At 44.8% G+C, this 21,453-nt stretch overlaps 1 protein-coding gene across 3 annotated transcripts in view; it reads left to right on the top strand.

The window, feature by feature from the left end:
* Window positions 1-21,453, top strand: part of SLC37A3 (solute carrier family 37 member 3) — a 48,947-nt gene that overhangs the window by 8,847 nt on the left and 18,647 nt on the right. For all 3 annotated transcript variants that reach the window (XM_080818444.1, XM_080818445.1, XM_080818446.1), the window contains exons 2-6: window positions 695-856; window positions 2,050-2,158; window positions 10,335-10,427; window positions 13,604-13,687; window positions 15,781-15,926. In XM_080818444.1, the coding sequence (XP_080674570.1) occupies window positions 768-856; window positions 2,050-2,158; window positions 10,335-10,427; window positions 13,604-13,687; window positions 15,781-15,926 (521 nt within the window). In that variant the 5' untranslated portion in view covers window positions 695-767. The remainder of the gene's footprint in view (window positions 1-694; window positions 857-2,049; window positions 2,159-10,334; window positions 10,428-13,603; window positions 13,688-15,780; window positions 15,927-21,453) is intronic.

Below are 21,453 nucleotides of genomic sequence, written 5' to 3'. Positions count from 1 at the left end.
GTGTCTGCCTTCAGCTCAGGTTGTGATCCCAGGGTCCCGGGGTCAAGCCCTGTGTTAGTCTCCCTGCCCAGTGGGGAATCTGCTTATCTTTCTCCCTCTGTCCCCCACCCCGCTCATGCTCTCTTTCTTGCTCATTCTATTTCAGATAAGTAAATAAAATCTTAAAAAATATATTTATTTAACAGTGAGTGAGGGAACACAAGCAGGCCGAGTGGGACAGGGAGAAGCAGACTCCCCGCTGAGCAGAGAGCCCGATGTAGGGCTCAATCCTAGGACCCTGAGATCATGACCTGAGCCGAAGGCAGATGCTTAACGACTGAGCCACTCAGGCGCCCTAAAAGATTTTATTTTTAAGTAGTCTCTACACCCAACTTGGGGCTTGAGCTCACAACCCCAAGATCAAGAGTCATATGTTCTTCTGATGGAGCCAGCCAGGCACCCCTGAATTAGTGACTTTCTTATCAGTTTGTATGAGAGTTCTTTCATTAGGATCTAATCTTTTGTCAAGGATTTTTCTTTTCAAGGGCTTGTTATAAACATAATTATCAATCTAGTTTTCTGGAGTCAGCTAGCCCTTGTGATTTTTTTCAAGGCCTGATAATATACTGACTGGCTGGCTATAAGTCTGAATAATTCAGTTTTTGGAGAGACTGCCTATTTTAAGTAATGATGATAATGCATTTTGTCTTTTCAGAAAGAAGAAATGATGTAGATAATTCACTATCCAAACTTCAAGGTCAGAGGTGGGAAGGAAGGTCAGGAAGACTATGGCCTGGCCGAATATTTTTCGAAGAGGGACTGCGTTCTCCCGGTTCAGCCATCATCATGTTGTTGTGTTCCTGCTCACCTTCTTCAGGTAGGTTCGTTGCTCAGACTGTGCACTCTTGTTTTTCGGGCTTATTTGTCTGAGGGAGCTAGTTGTTGGCATGGCAAGTGCAGTGATTGGTATGGGCTCATGAAATAGCCTAGTTATTCCTACTGTTGTGCTTTTTGGTACCTCTAAGTAGTTTCCAAGGACCATTTTGCCCATGTTTCCTCCATGTCTGGAGACATTTTTTGGTTGTCACCCTGGGGGCAGGGGTGCCACTTGCAGCGGGCAGAGACCAGGGATGCTGCCATAGGTCCTGCAGTGCACAGGCTAGCTTTGCACGATAGAGAATTTGGGGGTCCCAAAATATCACCAGTGCCATGGTTGAGAATCCCAGTTTTAATATACAGTTTTTTATTTGTTGAAACCAGGAGCTTCAGAACAAAGGGTGCACGTATTCAGGGATTGCCCTGTGCGTCTTTGAGCAGTAAAGATGGGCCGAGACAATTGGGAGGCGCTCTAGGAACTCCTGTGAGTTTCCGAGCGTTAGCACGACTAAAGGATCATCTGTGTTTATGATTCTGTGGCCCTCAGTGGCTCTCTTTGGTGGTTCATAGACGCCATGAACCAGGTTGTGTGGTTTTAGGAGCCGTGTTATTTATAACCCTGTGACTCAGTTATTTTGATGATTTCTTCTGGGTCGATTTTATTATTAATCTTTACTGAAGTCACCACAAATGACGTGATTTACTTCTTTTAAGGCAGAAACTAAGAGATGGTTCTCTGTGTAAGAGTTGATAGGTACTCTTGGATGCTTTCTTGAGGGATAGCCATTTGTGAGGGGTGAGAGGAGGCATCAGTAGGAGGAAAAGACGGGACTCAGGAGAAGGCTGCTTACTGGCTAGTGCATCAAGGGGCCAGCGGTTGTTAAAGACTTAAAGTTCTTTACAGAACTGCCGCCATGATTTAGAGTGGTTTGGGGTCAGTCACGCATCTGTCTTCTAGGTGGAGGGATAAGTTAGGAGTAAACACGGGTTCATATTGAAGACGACTAGTTAATTTTTTCTTTTGCTTGGGAGAGACTGTTCAGTTGATAGTTCTCATAAAGCAGTACTTTCCCTTTTTTTTTTTTAAGAGAAGAATTCTAAAATTGAATAAAACAAATGGGATTATATCCAGGATTTTACTGAATGCCGCTTTCTTCACTATTCATCCAGCTGTGTGTCTTTTCTCTTTTGCAGTTATTCGTTGCTCCACGCATCAAGAAAAACTTTTAGCAACGTCAAAGTCAGTATCTCTAAGCAGTGGACCCCAACTACTTTTAACAAGTCGGTTAGACTGCCTGTAGAGGTAAGCAGAGCAAATGCAGGGTTGGGTTCAGGAAGGGAGCTGTGCCCACCCCCTGTGTTCTTCTCAAGTTCTACTTTGTTTCATTCATCTGCTTAGGACTCTGAAATGGCTGTTTCCTATGGCATAAAACCCAAACTGTTCTGCCCAGTTTCTTAGCTTGCTGTGACTCAGGCCTGTTCTCCCCTTCTGTGCAGTTTCCTTCTCACTGTTTTGAAGTGACCCATTTCTAGTGAGGTGGTTTTTTCTTTTTAAAAAAAAATTTTTTTTTAAAGATTTTATTTATTTATTTGACAGAGATCACAAGTAGACAGAGAGGCAGGCAGAGAGAGAGAGAGAGGGGGAAGCAGGCTCCCCGCCGAGCAGAGAGCCCGATGCGGGACTCGATCCCAGGACCCTGAGATCATGACCTGAGCTGAAGGCAGCGGCTTAACCCACTGAGCCACCCAGGTGCCCAATGAGGTGGTTTTTTCAATCGAGTTTCACAAGTACTCACTTCTGCCTCTGAGAATTTGCTCATGTTCTTTTGTATGCTCTTGCACTTTCTTCCCACCCATTTAAGTCTTACTTTTCCCTTTGTGGCAAGATGAAATGCCGCTTTTTAAAAAAATTTTTTTTTTAAGGGGCACCTGGGTGGCTCAGTGGGTTAAAGCCTCTGCCTTTGGCTCAGATCATGATCCCGGGGTCCTGGGATCGAGCCCCACATCGGGCTCTCTGCTCAGCAGGGAGCCTGCTTCCCCCTCTTTCTCTCTGCCTGCCTCTCCGCCTACTTGTGGTCTCCGTCTGTCAAATAAATAAAGTAAAATCTTAAAAAAAAAAAAAAGATTTTAAAATTTTTTTTAAGATTTTATTTATTTGTTTAACAGAGAGAGACACAGCGAGAGAGGGAACACAAACAGGGGGAGTGGGGGAGGAAGAAGCAGGCTTCCAGCAGAGCAGGGAGCCTGATGTGGAGCTCGATCCCAGGACCCTGGGATCATGACCCAAGCTGAAGGCAGATGCTTAACAGCTGAGCCAACCAGGTGCTCCCACTTTTTTTTTTTTTTTTGGACAGAGAGAGATCACAAGTAGGCAGAGAGGCAGGCAAGGGGAGCGGGGGAGCAGGCTCCCTGCTGAGCAGAGAGCCCAATGTGGGACTCGATCCCAGGACCCTGAGATCATGACCTATGCTGAAGGCAGAGGCTTAACCCACTGAGCCACCCAGGTGCCCCCCTGCCTTTTTTAAAAAGTAATCCCTACAGCCAACGTGGGGCTTGAACTCACAATCCTGCGACCAAGAGGCTCATGCTCTACTGACTGAGCCAGCCAGGGCGTCCCTAAAATGTTACTTTTCCTATCAAGTTTTTTCCCACCTTCAACTGATTTTTTTCCCCTTCTGAAAGGTGTACACCATGTATTACATAGTTTAATGTTTCAGTATTTACATACTTTTTAATTGTTTCATTTGTTTGTATCTTGTTTAAGAATCTAGAAGTCAGGGAATATGTATCCACTTCCTTGAATTCATTATGGATCAGGTGAATTCTTTGATGACAGTTTGGAATGGAGATGCTATTGTTTTTATCTTTAGTCAGTACAAAAGTCCTCTCCACTCATTCTTTACCACATTGCTTGAGTTCTGCTTATGTGGGATTATACATACATATTAATATTCTTGGCATGTCTTTTTTTTTTTTAAGATTTTATTTATTCGTTTGAGAGAGAGAGGATAAGTTGGGGGTGGGATGGGGCAGAGGGAGGTGGGGAGCCCAACATGGGGCTGGATCCCAGGACCCCTGAGATCATGACCTGAGACAAAGTCGGATGCTTAACTGACTGAGCCACCCAGGAGCCCCAACATGTCTTATTTCTTTTCTTTTTTTGTTTTTAAAGATTTAATTTATTTATTTGACAGAGAGAGAGAGAGAGCAGGAGAGTATAAGCAGTGGGAATGGCAGAGGGAGAGGGAGAAGCAGACCCCCACCAAGCAGGGAGCCTGAGGCAGGGCTCGATCCTAGGACCCTGGCCAGAGCCAGAGCCAAAGGCAGTCACCTAACCAACTGAGCCACCCAGTTGCCCCAACATGTCTTATTTCTTAGAATATTTTCCCCCTATTTAGATCAATTAAAAGTTGATAGATATCTGAACGTTATAGGACTATCCCCTTAAAATGTGATTAGGTTACTCAGTCAGTTGCTTCTTGAGGGTCTGTCTTGCATAAACATTGTTCTAGGCAGTGAGCAAAAAAAGCCTAGAGAGAGGATTAAAAGAAAAAAAAAAAAAAGCCTATCCTCACAGAGCTCATGTGTTGAAGATGCTCTTGTACAGTTTTTCTTCCCCACCCCCGCTTTATTTAAATTTTATTTTTGGGCACCTGGGTGGCTCAGTGGGTTAAGTGTCTGCCCTCGGCCCAGATGATGATCGTGGGGTGCTGGGATTGAGCCCTGCAGTGGGCTCTCTGCTCAGCGGGGAGTCTGCTTCTCCCTCTGCCCCTCCCTCTGCTCATGCTGTCTCTCGCATGCTCTCTCTCTCTCCCTTGCAAAAATAAGTAAATAAGTAATCTTAAAAAAAACAAAGTTTATTTTTTTTCGTAATCTCTACACCCAACGTGGGGCTTGAACTTACAACCCCGACATTGAGAGTTGCATGCTCTTCTGACTGAGCCAGCCAGGCAGCCCTCTTGAATGATTTTTCTTGAATTTAAGTTATCAGGAACTTTTAAAAAGAAAGATGTTAGGAGGGGCGCCTGGGTGGCTCAGTGGGTTAAGCGCTGCCTTCGGCTCACATCATGATCTCAGGGTCCTGGGATCGAGCCCCGCATCGGGCTCTCTGCTCGGCGGGGAGCCTGCTTCCCCCTCCCTCTGCCTGCCTCTCTGCCTACTTGTGATCTCTCTGTCAAATAAATAAATAAAAATCTTTTAAAAAAAGAAAAAGAAAGATGTTAGGAATAGAGGGCTAGATTTCACACTGACAGTTGACTAGTGCTGTGTGCACAGTGCGTGTGTCGAAATGATCAAGTGACTTGTTACAAACCTTTAAGACGGAGTGGCCTTAGAGGGGTCGTGTGCTCTAACCTCAGCCACAGTGGAATCTTTCTTTGTCATTATTGAAAGATGCTCACTGGCCTTCTGCTTTAATGCTTCAAGGAAGTTCTTAAATGGAGGGAAAAGTATTCTGCTGTTTAATTTCGAGCTTTGGTTTTCTGAGCTGGGCACAGTAATCGATTCCTCTGCATGATGGCCTGCTGAGTATTCAAAGAAAACCTGTCTCCCTAGGTTTCTCTCGTTGAGGCCAGAGGAGAGATAGTCTGACTCGTATAAAGAATGACCGGATTTGGTTGAGGCACTGGGTTTCTGGTTATGCTGCCCAAGGCTGCCTTTACTTTTTAGGTAACTGAGTTGGGGGTTCCCAGGACCACCCCCAGGTTTGATTCACTAAGAGGACTCGAGGGACTCAGCTTATAGTCCCACTCATAGCTACGGTGTATTCCAGTAAAAGGATAGAGAGCAAAGTCTGCAAAGGGGAAAAAGCGCGCATGGGCTGAGGTCTGGAGGAAGTCAAGTGCAAGTTTCCAGGAGCGCTTTTTCGGTGGAGTCACACAGGATGGGTGTAATTCTTCCCGCAACACGTTGTAACAACATTGGTGGAATCTTGTCTGCCAGGGAAGGTTATTAGAGACTCAGCGCCCAGGGTTTTTACTGGGATTGGTCATGTAGGCACCTTGTGCCCGGCACATACAAAATTGCAGGCTCTCAGAAAGAAAGCAGGTTCGGCATAAACCACATTGTTTGTAAAAACAGTTTAGGTACAGTGAACCACTCTTAGCAGGGAAAGATGGGAACCCTCCCAAAATCCCAGTTCCGAGATGCCAGCCAGGGCCTCGCCTCACAAGTAGGCCCTTTGGAGGAGAGCAGTCTCAGGCCTGCTGTGTTAACTCTTTCCTGCCGATAACCTATGTCACATTATTCGCTCTTAATGAGACTCGAATTAACTTTTCTGCTTCGCTGTTTACTTGTTACTCGAATTGCTGCTAAAACAGGTTTCACCATTTTGTTTTATTCAGAACTATGAATTAAGTAGTTTGGATGGATTGGTTTTATAGAAGTCAAGTTCAGACTGATCCTGGAGATCTTTGTACTTCCATCTCTGTCATCATGGACAGCAGTGCTGACCTTCCGTTCCTTCAGACCTTAAGGTCTGGGTTTTTTCCTTCCTGAAGCCCACTGCTGGGAGTGGGGCTGCTGTCTGTGCCTTTCACTCCTCCTGTGCTTCTGGGTCTATAACTGTCAACCTTGGCCTCACTTGGAAACTTTGCTTTCCTGTCCAAAGTGGAAAGCATTCTTAGAACCGGCAGTTTATGTGGAATTATTCTGAAAAATATTTAAGTGTCCTGAACAGCATTGTCAGAAATTACTTATGATAACCTTCATTTTTATGCATAGCTGTCTTAGATGCTTTACAAAAAGAATTGAGCACCTACAGTCTCTTTACCTTGAGAATTTATAATGGATCCTGCTGATTCGGATGAACATTGCAAACAGCCAGTGAACACAACATAAAATCTATGTTTAAAGATAATAAGGAGGTAATGGTTAAATTTGACAGGTCGGACAACTTGACTGAAAATTGTGGACAGAATTTTGTTCACTGAGTTAAAAAGCCTTGCCTCTCCAGACAGTACAGTCCTTCCATGAGAGTAGTGTGGGGAACCTCCACTGTCCAGGAGAGGGAAGCGGAATTCAGGGTGTCCTCAGCTTTCTGTCTCAAGCTCATCCACAGCCCCTCTTCCCCTGAAGAACCTCTTGTCAACCGATACCACTCACGTGGACAGAGAACAGACCCCTAAATGCAGGTCAGCATGAGCTCATCCTCTGCTTACCACTGCTGGAAGCTCTGCGTCCCCACGTCATGCCTCGCCCTCACTCGGTGATGAACATTCTCGCTTAGGAAACCCACACTGTCACTGTTGGTATAAGCAGGCAATTTCGTGTTTCCAGGAAGTGCCTCAGCACGCAGCTGTTCTCGTAGGTTCGTGCAAACCCTCCCCACCAGACACAGGAAAACCCCACATTTATACAGGTTGGTGGGTTCACATGATAATTGTACATATACGCAGGCCAGCTTAAACCACTGAAGTGTGTGGGGTTTCAGCAAGGTAAAGTCATTTTGTCATTGACTTTCAGGAAACATTGGATGATTCACTGTGTTTAACATGGACTGTTTCTCACTTAGTATACTCATCTTGATCTGACTTCTATGATTGAAGTAAATTTTCTTTTCTAGATTTTTCTATTATTCTATTTTCTGTGTCTTTGTGTTAGTCCTAGGTTTTTTTTTTTAGTTTTTGGTTTTGTTTGTTTTTTAAAGATTTTGTTGATTCACTTGACAGAGAGAGAGCATGCTCACACAAGCTGGGGGTGGGGGCAGAGGGAGAGGGGGAAGCAGACTCCTCGATGAGCAGGGAGCCAGATGTGGGGCTTGATCCCAGGACCCTGGGATCATGACCAGAGCCAAAGGCAGACACTTAACTGACTCAGCCACCCAGGCACCCCTGGTTTTTGTTTTCTGCTTGTTAAGTAAGCCATCAAAAGTATATTTCAGCTGGATTCTGGCAGTGAAGCAGAAGAAAGCTGTTTAAAATCTGTGAGTTCTTGTGAAAGCCACATGTGCAGGGAGTTTTGGTGACATCTTGAGAGAATAAAGAAAACTCCAGAAACTTCGAGCAGCTGCTTGAGTCTCCTGTCTCTAGCTCACACTGGTGTGTGCCCAGCAGGGCTTGGCCCTGGGTCCTGATGAGTATCAGGGTCAGAGATTGTGGTCTGAGGAAAAATGTGGCAAAATAACTCTAATTGGAGAACTTTAGGGCCCTACTTAGTGCACCGAAATACTGATGGATCTTAGCTTTGTAGGCTCTTCTCCATGACGACAGCAGTATGTGAGGTGGTGTTAAAGGAGCAAGACCGGTGCCATAAGCCACACAGAAATGAGTCCCAGTCCTTTAGAATCACACTTTATATATTCTTTTATCATTTTACTTTCTTTTAAAGATTTTTTCTTATTGCTGATTGTGATTTTTCTTCTTAATACTCTAAAGTCAGAATTTCCTTTCTGTAACAACCAATCTCAGAAATCATTTGTTCCAGTAGTTCTCTGAATTTTTACTGTGAAGATCCCAAAGAGCTTTCGGTTATGTGGGTTCATGTTTTTAGATACTTACTGTTTTAGAAATTAAAACTGAGAAATTGAAAAAAAAATACATCAGTTTTCTGCAATAAATGTCTGAGTGGCTCTGTTGGTGAAGCGTTCACCTCTTGATTTAAGCTCAGGTCATGACCTCAGGGGCATGGCGTGGAGCCCTGCATCAGGTTCCACACTCAGCACAGAATCTGCTTGAGATTCTTTCTATCTTCCTCTTCCTCTCCCCCACCTCTAAAATAAAATCTTAAAAAATACCTTGGTTTTTTAGTTATTTATAAGTGAGTGAAATAAACCCATAATGTGTTAACATAAATAATATTTTATGAAAAATGATTTTTTGTAACAAAAGCACTTCGTGAGGAGAGTGGCATTGATTTGCATTTTTGCAGATCTCATGTCTGGCTTAATAGAAGGTAGATTTTCATGTCTGCCTCTGAATTCGGTGTCTTGCAACATGATCGTTTGAACTATAGGAAGAGAATTTGGCCTTTGACAGATACATAGTGGGAAGGGGAGAAGTATTTTAATAGCTTTTTCAGTTAATTGTGGGCATTCATCTTTGATACTACACCAGAATTTGACAAGTGGCAATTTCTTAAGGGTTAGTTGCCATGTGGAATCTGAAATTGTATCAATTAACTTTTTATACCCTTACATTAAGATCCATTTGTCTGTTTTTACTTCCATTGGATTCTGAAGTGATAAGCTTATTTCGTTCTTTTCCGAGGAAGTATCTGCCAGATACCCAGATCTGAATAACTAGAGCTTGTCTGTCAGTCCTTCTTTCAAGTAGGAAACAGCCTCCTTGCTCGCCCCTGCACAGCTGCCCAGGTGGTTTCCCTCAGGACTGCCCTGGGAGTTTGGTGTGCTGAGTGCTGGTGCCCACTCTCCACTCCAGCACGCAGAGTTCATTATTAAAAAGAAGTACACTCAGGGGCCACATTTAATAAAATTAATACTTCTTACTGCTCAAGAAATTTTTTTTTAAAGATTTTTATATATTAGCGTGTGTGTGAGGCAGGGTGGACCAGGGGGAGAGGGACAAGCAGAGTCTGTGATGAGCGTGGAGCCCACGGCGCTCAATCTCATGACCCCAAGATCATGACCTGAGCTGACATCAAGAGTCCAACGCTCAACGGGTCCAGCCACCCAGGTGCCCCCCTACTCAACAAATATTTATTGAGCATCTAGCATGTAGCAAGGATGTTTTCAAGTGAAATTGGCTTTTTTTTTTTTTTTAAAGATTTTATTTATTTATTTGACAGACAGAGGCTGAGTGAGAGGGAACACAAGCAGGGGAAGAGGGAGAGGGAGAAGCAGGCTTCCCGCTGAGCAGGGAACCCGAGGGGGGACTCGATTCTCATGGCTGAAGGCAAACGCCTAATGACTGAGCCACCCAGGCATCCCTGGCTTTTTTTTTTTTCAGACTGTGACCATGATGGGGCGCCTGGGTGACTCAGTGGGTTAAAGCCTCTGCCTTCGGCTCAGGTCATGATCTCAGGGCCCTGGGATCCAGTCCTGCATGGGGCTCTCTGCTCTGCAGGGAGCCTGCTTCCTCCTCTCTCTCTCTCTCTGCTTGCCTCTCTGCCTACTTGTGATCTCTCTCTGTCAAATAAATAAACAAAATCTTTAAAACAAAAAATAAACTGTGACCATGGCAATAAATATAGCGATTACTATTACTATTTTTATAGCAGTGAATGGTACGATGGAGTGTAACTGCCTTGACTCCTGCTGAGCCACAGGCGTTTTACGCCCCACCCCTGCGTTTGCACCAGCAATGGAGAAGTTAAAGGGCAAAAGCAGATAACATTTTAGTATTGTGCAAATAGCTTTGACCTTGCAGACCTTTTAGCACGTGTGTTTCCTTACCTGCGGAGTGCCGGTTTCCTCTCTTCAGCCTCTGCAGGGTTCTGTGAGGGTGGGCAGAGGCTGTCGGTGCGGGCGCTCTGAGGAGGATGTACCAGCGGGGCCTGACGGGGTTCTTGTTGTGTTGCTGTAGATCTGGAGCCGCAACCATTTGTTTCCCAGCGCAGAGGAAGCCACTCTTTTCCTCGGGACCCTGGACACTATTTTCCTCTTCTCTTATGCTGTGGTAAGTTTCGAATTGGGGGGTTTTAGGTGGTGGAAAGATGTGAATGGAAATGACTCCAACCCTATGAAGTTTGTAAGGGATTCTAGAATTTGCCGAAGTTTACGTTCTGTGTCTCTCCCATCCATCCATCCATCCATTTATTCATCCAGCTATCCATTTGACAGATACTTACTGAGCACCTAGCACATGCCAGATCTGTGGGAGTTCATCAATGAGCAACACAGGAAAAATCCCTAGTTTATAAAACTTACGTTCTTGAAATGGGATCTAAGGAAGACAAACAGTAATAGTGCTGCACATAAGCAGATAGAGAGTATGGTTGAAGGGGGTAGGTGCTGTGGAGAAAAAAAGCAGGAAAAGGGGACTAGATAGCCCTGGGTGGGAGTTGTAATTTAAGTAGGATGGCTGGGGAAGACCTCAGGTAGGAGGGGCTATTTGAGCAAAGACCTGGAGTGGGTAAGTGAGGTCAGGGTGACTAGAACAGAGTGACAGGAAGTGAGGCCAGAGAAGGTATGGGGCTCAGGCCTTTAAGAATTTGGTCCCTTTGTTTGGGGCTTTGGCTTTAACCTTGAGTGAGATGGGAGCCCTGGAAGGTTTTGCACAGGGAGTACCAAGATCTGCCCTGTGTTGGGACAGGCGCACTTGCTGCCCCAGGAGACCAGACTGAAGGGCAGAGACAAACACAGGGAGGCTTTTCCAGTTTTGAGGCGAAGCGTGATGATGGTTTAGAGCCAAGGTGGGAGTAACAGAGGTGGGAAGAGGAGGTTTTAACTGTGTTTTGAAGGTAGAACCAATAATTCTTTTTCCTGTTGAATGTGGAACATAAGAGAAAGAGGTGTTGAGAACAACTTTAGGGAGGAAGTGTCACAACTGGGTGGAAGACGACGGGGCGGGGAGGCTGTGGGGGAAGTGTCTTTTGGACATGTTACCTGTGAGTTACCTATTATTGTCCAAAGGATGAAGAGTAGACCCTTGGTTAGGGGAGTCTGGAGTTCAAGTAGAGGTTCAGGCTGGTGGTACAAATTCTAGAATCCTTGGCATATAGATAATTTTCAGAGTTACAAGACTGGATGAAATCATCAAGGGACTGGGTGAGGATAGAGAAGAGGAGTGACAACTGAGCCATAGGGCTTCCCTTAGAGGCAGGGGATGTGAGGAATGGGTGAGCAAGGCCAGGTAGAACAGTGAAGGAGGAGAACTGTGGGATGGTGGTGGTGAAGAGCCATACCAGCAGGGCAGGGGCTAGTTCTCTGTCTGAGGTAGTCTTGGAGGGGACAGCGGGGATCTCTGTGAGGTTGTAGGGAGCAGGTGTGGCTGCTGGATTAAGGCCGTGGGAAGTGGTGGTAGCCACTGGACGCACGCGCCATCAGTGGGCCTCCCTTTCCTCCCAGTGTCTCCAGTGTCTGACTGCCTCTCTTGAAAATGTGTACGGTTATGTAGAAGCCTTTGTCTTCTACAGGTTCATTTCTCTGAGAAGTCAGAGTGCGCATGCGCACACACAAGCAGAGGGAGCAGAGGGAGAGAGAGACTCGCAGGCAGACTTGCTGCCTGGCTACACAGATGGGCTCAGTCCCACAGCCCCAAAACCATGATCTGAGCCAAAATCGAAAGTCAGACACTTAACAGACAGAGCCACCCAGGCGCCCCATAAAAAAGCTTTTTGATTACGAATGTCCAGGTGATGTGAAATACCGGGAGAAAGTTCCAGAGTACTCTCTACATGTTTGTTTGGGCAGTTACTGGATTATCTTCTTCAAAGAGGAAACTTGTAGAAACAATTGGAGCAGACCCTGGCTCCTGTAGCCATGCTCTTCACCCTGGGCGTTTTCTGTATGAAATGCCAGTGTACGGTCATCCGGCTTTGGCTGGAGCACTCCCGGGGGTGCCTCTCTTTGAGCCTTTTATGGAGTATTTTAAGAAGCGGGGTAGTCTAGTGCAAAGACCAGCTCTACCACCATCAACTAGCTGTGTGAAACTTGGCTTTGAAATGGAATTTGACCTTTTTTTGATCTTTAGGTTCCTCTTCTGTAGAGTTGTGATAATACCTATCCCTGGGATTAAATAGGTTTAGGAGATAAAAGGTGCCATGAAACATCAGTGATCATACTACTTCTTTATATCGAGCTGCACGGCCTTCTGTAGCTTCCAGGCGTCATGCAGGCATTTAAACAACACGGAATGGATTGATTGCCTAATCTGAAACACTGGGAGAGTTTCTTCACCCCCTTTGCTATATATAGCATGAGGCTTGGGAGTGGCAGCTGTGGAACACACCATCGAAAGCTTACAGGTGCCTCTTTTGAGGTAGTGACAGGTTCACCATAGTGAGACACATCATCTAAATTTTCTCTAATGCAGTGCTCGCTTCAGCAGCACATGTACTAAATTTTCTCTAATGCAGATGTCAGTTGATCAGAAACACTTGTATCTGGATTTAGGTTTTCAGTCAGGGTGTTTATTCATTTTATATATTTATGGAGGAAACCTAATGTATTGCCCTGGGCTCTTTAGTCTGCCTTGCTACCATGACCCAGGTTTTCATTTCCTGCCACTCAGTGGGAGGAGAGCAGAAGGCAGAACATTTGTACTTATCTTCAACTGTTTACTGTCTTTGTGTCCCTACTCTCCCTGCCTCATGAAGTCATGAAACCCAAGGGTCAGATTAAGCAGGCAATGCCCGCTTCTTAAAGTGCCCCAGAAGCTTCTTTCGTGCAGGACACAATGTAATACATCTTGAGTTGGGATGCAGATGGCTAAGAGCAGCCCCTCTGGGAATGCAGATGACTGATCTGTGGATCTGTTCTAGAAAATGAAATATATTTGTGTGCTTGTTTTATTAGTATTCCTGGTTTTGTTTTGTTTTGTTTTCTCATTTTGTTTTTATTTTTGTTTTTCTAGTCTCTTCTTAGGCAGTGAGGGGAATCTACTTTTGGTAGAATCCAAGTTTATACTGGATTACAGAATTCTGGTGCACGAGTTTGTTTACAGTATAACGTACAGAAGCGCACTGTCATTTCATGAACCGTGTGTGAAACATGGAGACAGCTAGTCTGATGTAAGAATGAAGTGTAGTTTTGAATCGTGTTGGTGTTTGAATTCCGTCTTGCTTTGCAACCCATATTCCTTTTTTCAGGCTGTGTTATTCAGAGCTGTAAAACAAAATGCTTTATTTTTAGGGCCTTTTCATCAGTGGAATTGTTGGAGATCGGCTTAATTTACGATGGGTTCTATCTTTTGGCATGTGCTCTTCTGCGCTAGTGGTAAGTTGAAAAGGTATTATCATCATCAATATCCTCACCTTGGTGGGGTATATTAGAATCCAAGCACCGATCCCCATTGCTGTATGTAGAATAGAAAAGTAAAATTAATCTTCCATTTTTTAATACTGTGTGTGCCTTTTCAGTTGGGCAAGTCTTTTTTTTTTTTTTTTTTAAAGATTTTTATTTATTTATTTGACAGAGATCACAAGTAGGCAGAGAGGCAGGCAGAGAGAGAGAGAGGAGGAAGCAGGCTCCCCGCTGAGCAGAGAGCCTGACGTGGGGCTCGATCCCAGTGGGATCATGACCTGAGCTGAAGGCAGAGGCTTTAACCCACTGAGCCACCCAGGCACCCCTGGGCAAGTCTTTTTATTTTATTTATTTTAATTTTTTAAATTTTTTAAAAAAGATTTTATTTATTCATTTGACAGACAGAGATCACAAGTAGGCAGAGAGGCAGGCAGAGGTTCCCCACCGAGCAGAGAGCCCGACACGGGGTTCGATCCCAGGACCCTGGGATCATGACCCGAGGCGAAGGCAGAGGCTTTAACCCACTGAGACACCCAGGTGCCCCTGGGCAAGTATTTTTTTTTTTAATATTTTATTTATTTGACAGAAATCACAACTAGGCAGAGAGGCAGGCAGAGAGAGGAGGAAGCAGGCCCCCCGCGGAGCAGAGAGCCCCATGCAGGGCTCGATCCCAGGACCCTGAGATCATGACCTGAGCCGAAGGCAAAGGGCTTAACCCACTGAGCCACCCAGGTGCCCTGGGCAAGTCTTTTTAAAGTGAGTTTTGGATTTTGCTCTTTTCTGTGACTCAGCACCAGAGCCACCCATCAATAATACATGTGCTGCTGAAGTGGGCACAAGAGCCAAGCATAAATAGCACGGCATTCAGTGCTCTCGAGAACTGGGTCTTGGCCCGCCTTGATAGTCATGTCTTTCGCTGTACTTCACCACCTGGCTGTGGCCAGACTATTTCCCATGGTCCTGCCATGTCCCATGCCTTCCCTCCTCGCTGTGTTTCCTCTTGCCCATCTTCCTGCCTTGAGTGGCTCTGTTTTCAGCTCTCCATAGTCTCACTCAGTGTCGCCAGCGAGTTATGGGTCAAATGGCACTTCCTTCATGGTATCTTCTTTACTCACCTCCTTCATTCTTGAAGGGAATCGGTTCCTCTTCTGTGCTCCCCCACCTGTATTTCTTTGAAGGCACTAAGGTCATGGACGACTTAGGCCACTTATTTCTGTGTCATTCTTGCTTTCCCTAGGAGTCTGTGGCACAGTGGTTGAGGTCACAGATTTACCAAGACTTGGACTCCTGGGGTGTCTGTCCCTTGTCTGCCATTTCCTAGGTGTGGTTGCTGTGTGCTCCAGCCTCCTTGTTTGAAAACCTCCCGCCGGGGCTGGTAGGGACGTTTATATGGGCTTCTACGTGCGAGGCATGTGGACAGCGCTGGGCTAGTGAGGTGTGGGAGAGCCCAAGATCCACATTGGATGCATCTTTTTTTGTTTCCTAGCTCCTAGTGAGGAATTTTTGTTGGTTGAATGAAAGCATGGAGTTCAGTTAGACCCAATTTTATTATTGTTTTCCAGTATCTCCTCTTTGAGAGGTTGATGCACTAAACCTATTCACGGCCTGCTCACCCACACATATATACATATTGTTTTAAAGCCTGGGTACATTTTTGTTTTTTTTTTTTCACATTTTTTGAAAAACTGAAGTATGTGCATCAACTTGCCCTTCCTGGTGTAGAGTCTGAGTTTTGCCAAATGAGTCTAGTTCTGTCACCACCACTCCCCTCCCCCCTGGCCAACAATGAGGACTTAACTTCTTAGAGGCTAAAATATGAGTCAGGCGGGGGTAATCATTAATGAGCGTTGTGTTTGACGTCGCTGGTCGGTGGTGGTGGTTTGGTGGGTGTCTTACTCGGTGCTGCTCTGAGTGGAAGCATCTGAAGAGTCAGCCCAGATCTCTTAGGCCCTAGACCTTGGAATGTGTCTCTTCACGCACAAACTTGTGTGTGGTAGGCAGTTTGGTGTCCCTGAAAGCATCTGTGTGGATGTCACATGTCCCCTTTTCTTCCCTTTGTCTCTTAGGTGTTCGTCTTTGGCACAGTCACAGAATGGCTGCATTTCTACAACAAGGCGCTCTACTGCTGCCTGTGGATTGTAAACGGCCTGCTGCAGTCCACTGGTTGGCCCTGTGTCGTGGCTGTCATGGGCAACTGGTTTGGGAAAGCTGGGTATGCCATTGCCTTCCTGCTTAATTTCTCCTTTTTTTTTTTAAGATTTTATTTATTTGTTTGACAGAGAGATCACAAGGAGGCAGAGAGGCAGGCAGAGAGAGAGCAGGAAGCAGGCTCCTTGCCGGGCAGAGAGCCCGATGCGGGGCTTGATCCCAGCACCCTGGGATCATGACCCGAGCTGAAGGCAGAGGCTTTAACCCACTGAGCCACCCAGGCGCCCCTTAATTTCTCCTTTTAAGTGGTTTTAATATCAGGTTACTCAGACTTGTCATCATATCGATCTTTTTGTCACTACCCACATCTTTTCTCTATTTTAGAAAGTTAGACTAGTTGAGGGAGAAAAGCTTTCATGTCTGAGTGTATTACAGGAATGGTGTGGACTTGGGGAATGGCCAGCCCAGTGAGGCACATTCTTTTTCTTATTCTTTATTTTTTATTTTTTAAAAGATTTTATTTATTTATTTATTTATGGTTTTTTTTTTTTTTAAGATTTTATTTATTTATTTGACAGACAGAGATCACAAGTAGGCAGAGAGGCAGGCAGAGAGGCAGAGAGGGATGCAGGCTCCCCGCTGAGCAGAGAGCCCGATGCGGGTCTCGATCCCAGGACCCTGGGATCATTACCTGAGCTGAAGGCAGAGGCTTTAACCCATTGAGCCACCCAGGCGCCCCTATTTACTTATTTATTTGGTAGAGAGACAGCAAGAGCAGGAACACAAGCAGGGAGAGTGGGAGAGGGAGAGGCAGGCTTCTCGCCAAATAGGGAGCCCAATGTGGGGCTCGATCCCAAGACCCTGGGATCATGACCTGAGCAGAAGACAGCCGCTTAATCGCCTGAGCCACCCTGGTGTCCCAGTGAGGCACCTTCTTAATACTTCACTGGCCATGGTCAGATTTTGAGTGTGGCTAAGGCATTACATCTCAATTTTTAATAAAAATCTTCCCTTTACAGAACATAAGTAATGTAACATAAAATAAACCTCACATGCCATCCCATCATGTGTGTTTTGTGGGTTTTGCCTTCCTTTGCCTTTTTTGATACTCAGTGGTCTAGTTTTACCTTCTTACAGTAGAGGTGAAGAAACTGAGGCCAAAAATCATCTATAGGACTTAACCAAGATCACATAATGAAGACTCTAATTAAAGATGTGGATGAAGGGGGCACCTGGGTGGCTCAGTGGGTTAAGGCCGCTGCCTTCAGCTCAGGTCGTGATCCTAGTGTCCTGGGATCGAGCCCCGTGTTGGGCTCTCTGCTCAGCGGGGAGCCTGCTTCCTCCCTTCTCTCTCTCTGCCTGCCTCTCTGCCTACTTGTGATCTGTCTGTCAAATAAATAAATTAAAAAAAAAAAAGATGTGGATGAAGAATGCCAAACTTTGGGACTTAAGAGCCCAAATTGGACATTTTTACACTAAAACTTCAAGTAGTTGTCAGACAGTATGGGAGTTTATGTGTGATGCAGGCCACAGCCTGAGGGTGGGCCTCTGCTACTGTATCCGGGCCACCAGGAGGAAGAGCCATACGTCATTTATAGGGTAGAAAAGAAGTTGAGATACCCAAAGACTTGGCTTTGCTGTTTGCCTTTTTGGTGACACTCTGATCTCAGGAATATTATTAATTTGGATTTCTTTCATTTTTCCTGGAAAAATATTTATATATTGTGAGATACACATTTATTTCACCTATGGCTCAATCTGTTTTATTTCTTTACTCTTTTACTGTAGGCCAGTGTATACAACAGACATTATCCACCCACCAAGTGATCGGTGCTTGCTCTGCCTGGCTCCCCTCGGGTTTCTAGTCTCCCCAGTTTCACGATGGGAGTCATGATGCCTACCTAATGTTCTGTAATGTCATGAAAGTTCACCTATGAAATGTCTTGTGGGTAGAATTAGAACCACTTAATGAGTGTATGCTGACTCTACTTCACTGTGCTCGTGATTTCTGTTGAATTCTAACTCTGGCATTACTGGTTTAATAGAATTAATTTTAAGAGGTTCTTGTTCCCATGTGATACTTCAGTTTTCTTTTGGAGTAGGTGATGCTATCTGTTCACGTGCTGTTTATTTTTTATCAAGATTTTCAGAGTAGTTTTTCCATTCGTGTTTTTAAAAAATTAGACAAAGGCTTCTCGTTTATTGTGGATAAACCAGATAATATAAATGAACAAAGAGAAATGAAGGTCAAACCACTTGAAATCCTGTCACTCAAAGATAATCACTCGGACACATATTTTTCTTTATTTAAAAAATTTTAAATTTGTAAATTTTATTTTAAATTTAATTTAAAATAATTTATAAATTTACTTATTAAATAAATTAAAATTAAATTAAATTTTTAATTTTTTATTAATTTATTTTTAAAAATACAGATTTTACTTATTTGAGATTGAGAGAGAGAGCTTGAGCTGGGGAGGGGGCAAAGGCAGAGGGAGAGGGAGAAGCAGGCTATCGACTGAGCAGGGAGCACGATGTAGGACTCGACCACAGGACCCTGGGATCATGACCTGAGCCGAAGGCAGACACTTAACTGATTGAGCCACCCAGGCGCCCCTTACTTTTTTTTTTTTAAATTTATATGAGAGATAGCATGAGCCAGGGGAGAGGCAAAAGGAGAGGGAGAAGCAGATTCCCTGCTGAGCATGGAGCCCAACATGGGGGTTGATCCCTGGACCCCACGATCACGACCTGAGCTAAAATCAAGAGTCAGCTGCTCAGCTGACTGAGCCACTCAGGTGCCCCTGAACTAGTTTCTTCTAAAATCATGTTTGGTCAGCCAGTGTTATTCAGAGCCTGACCTGACTCTTTTCTCCAGGACCCTCTTGCTAGGTTTTATATATTTTATAGGAAGCGGGGTGTTTGAGTATTGGGGAGAACATAGAGATTATCTAGTTCAAATTATTTGTTTTCCAGGTAGAAAAATTTGGGGCCCCAGGAATCTAAGTGATCTGTTGAAGACATTTCCTTAAATTAAAGCTGTTAACCTTGGATGAATCATGCTCCTTTATCAGGGTCATAGTTTTTATTTTGTAAAAATGTTTTATTCATACACAATCTCTACACCCGTTGTGGGGCTCAGACTCACACCCCTGAGAGTTCATGCTCTGCTACTTGAGTCAGCCAGGCGCCCCCAGGGTCACAGTGTTTGAGTGGATTTGGGCTAGATCACACTAACATGTACACTGGGGGTAGCACCACGCTTGAGATCATGCAGCTGGAAGCCACAGAGCCAGGACTTCTGAACCAAGGCTGAATTTTTCACTCTGCTGTGTTGTCTTCCTGTTTGTTTCTAGGACCTCTTCTGTTTTAGTAGGTTATAAAAACGTTTAAGGAGCTAAAAAATCTAGACCTAAGATAGTATGTTATTAATAGAGGGGCGCCTGGCTGGCTCTGTCAGAAAAGTAAGCCACTCTTGATCTCAGTGTTGTGAGTTTGAGCCCCATGTGGGATGTAGAAATTCCTTATAAATCAATAAACACATTTAAATATATGTATCAAATAGAATAAAATACAAGTTTTGATGTTAAAAAAATTAATATGGGGCACCTGGCTTGCTCAGTCAGAAAAGCATGTGACTGTTGATCTCAGGGTTGTGAGTTTGAGCCCCACATAGGGTATAGAGATTACTAAAATAAAATCTTTTTTTTTTTTAAGACTTTTATTTATTTATTTGACAGATAGAGATCACAAGTAGGCAGAGAGGCAGGCAGAGAGAGAGAGGAGGAAGCAGGCTCCCCGTAGAGCAGAGAGCCCGATGTGGGGCTTGATCCCAGGACCCTGAGATCATGACCTGCGCCGAAGGCAGAGGCTTAACCCACTGAGCCACCCAGGCGCCCCAGACTCCTCTTTCTTTTATTAGCTCTACTGCCGTTACCTATGCTCAGAGCTAATAATTTTTCTCCGGGACTGTTGTAATAGCTAGTTTTCCTTCCACTAGATTCTCTGTCTACCCATCCTTTTTTTTTTTAATGGTTTTATTAAGGTTTGTAATAAGCTGCACATATTTAAGATGTACCATTTGATGAGTTTCAGCCTGCATAACTTCCTAAAACCACCTTGGGGCAATGACATACCCATCACCCCAAAGTTTCCTCATGCCCTTTGGTAGTTCCTCTCCCCCACCTCCTGCTACCTTCTCCCTCCCTCCCATTGCCATCTCCAGGCAACTATTTTTTTTTTTAAGATTTTATTTTTATTTTTTTGACAGACAGAGATCACAAGTAGGCAGAGAGGCAGGCAGAGAGAGAGAGAGAGAGGGAGGAAGCAGGCTCCCCAGTGAGCAGAGAGCCCGATGCGGGGCTCAATCCCAGGACCCTGGGATCATGACCTGAGCCGAAGGCAGAGGCTTTAACCCACTGAGCCACCCAGGCGCCCCTCCAGGCAACTATTGATCTGTTTTCTGTCACTGTAGATTATTACTTATTTATTTATTTTTTAAAGATTTTATTTATGTATTTGAGAGAGAGCGCACGCAGAAACAAGGGGACAGGCAGAGGGAGAAGGAGAGGCAGATTCCCTGCTGAGCGGGGACCTCCCTCCCCAGCCCTGTCCCCCCCGACGCAGGGCTGGATCCCAGGATCCTGAGATCATGACCTGAGCTAAAGGCAGATGCTTAACTGACTGAGCTACTCAGGTGCCCCTGTCACTTTAGATTAATTTGAATTTTCTCACATTTCATATAAGTAGAGCCATACAGTATATACTATTTCTTATCTGCTTAGTTCAGTGTAATTATTCTGAGATCCAGTCATGTCATGTTCCTCGATAGTTCATTACTTTTTATAGCTGAGCAGTGATCTGTTGTATCACAGTTTATCTTTGCACCTGTTGATGAACATTTGGGTTGTTGTCACTTTTGGGCTATTACAAATAAAGCTCCTGTGAATGTCTGTGTACAAATTCTTGTATGAACATATGCTTTCATTTTCCTTGGATGAATATGTCAAAGTAGAATGGCTGGGTCATGTGGCAGGTGAATGTTTATCTTTTTTTTTTTTTTAAAGATTTTATTTATTTATTTGTCAGAGAGAGAGAGAGGGAGAGAGGGCACAGGCAGACTGAATGGCAGGCAGAGGCATAGGGAGAAGCAGGTTCCCTGCTGAGCAAGGAGCCCGATGTGGGACTCGATCCCAGGACGCTGGGATCATGACCCAGGCAGAAGGCAGTCGCTTAACCAACTGAGCCACCCAGGCGTCCCGAATGTTTATCTTTTTAAGAAACTGGTGGTCGGGACGCCTGCATGGCTCAGTCCATTAAATGTGTCTGCCTTAGGCTCATGTCATGATCCCAGGGTCGTGGGATCAAGTCACACATCATAGGGCTCCTTGCTTGGTGGGGAGCCTACTTCTCCCTTTGCCTGTCACTCCCCTGCTTGTGCGCTCTCTCTCTGACACATAAATTCATAAAGGTCTTCGAAAAAAAACAAACTGGTGGTCTCATCTAAAGTGGTTTTACCATTTTAAATTCCCATTAGCAGAGTGTAAGGGCTCTAGCTGCTGTGTATTCTTGCAAACACATGTGTGGTCTTT

Source organism: Martes martes (genome assembly GCF_963455335.1).
Source record: "Martes martes genome assembly, chromosome: 11".
Lineage (NCBI taxonomy): Eukaryota > Metazoa > Chordata > Mammalia > Carnivora > Mustelidae > Martes > Martes martes.
This window is presented reverse-complemented; position numbering and strand designations above follow the sequence as displayed.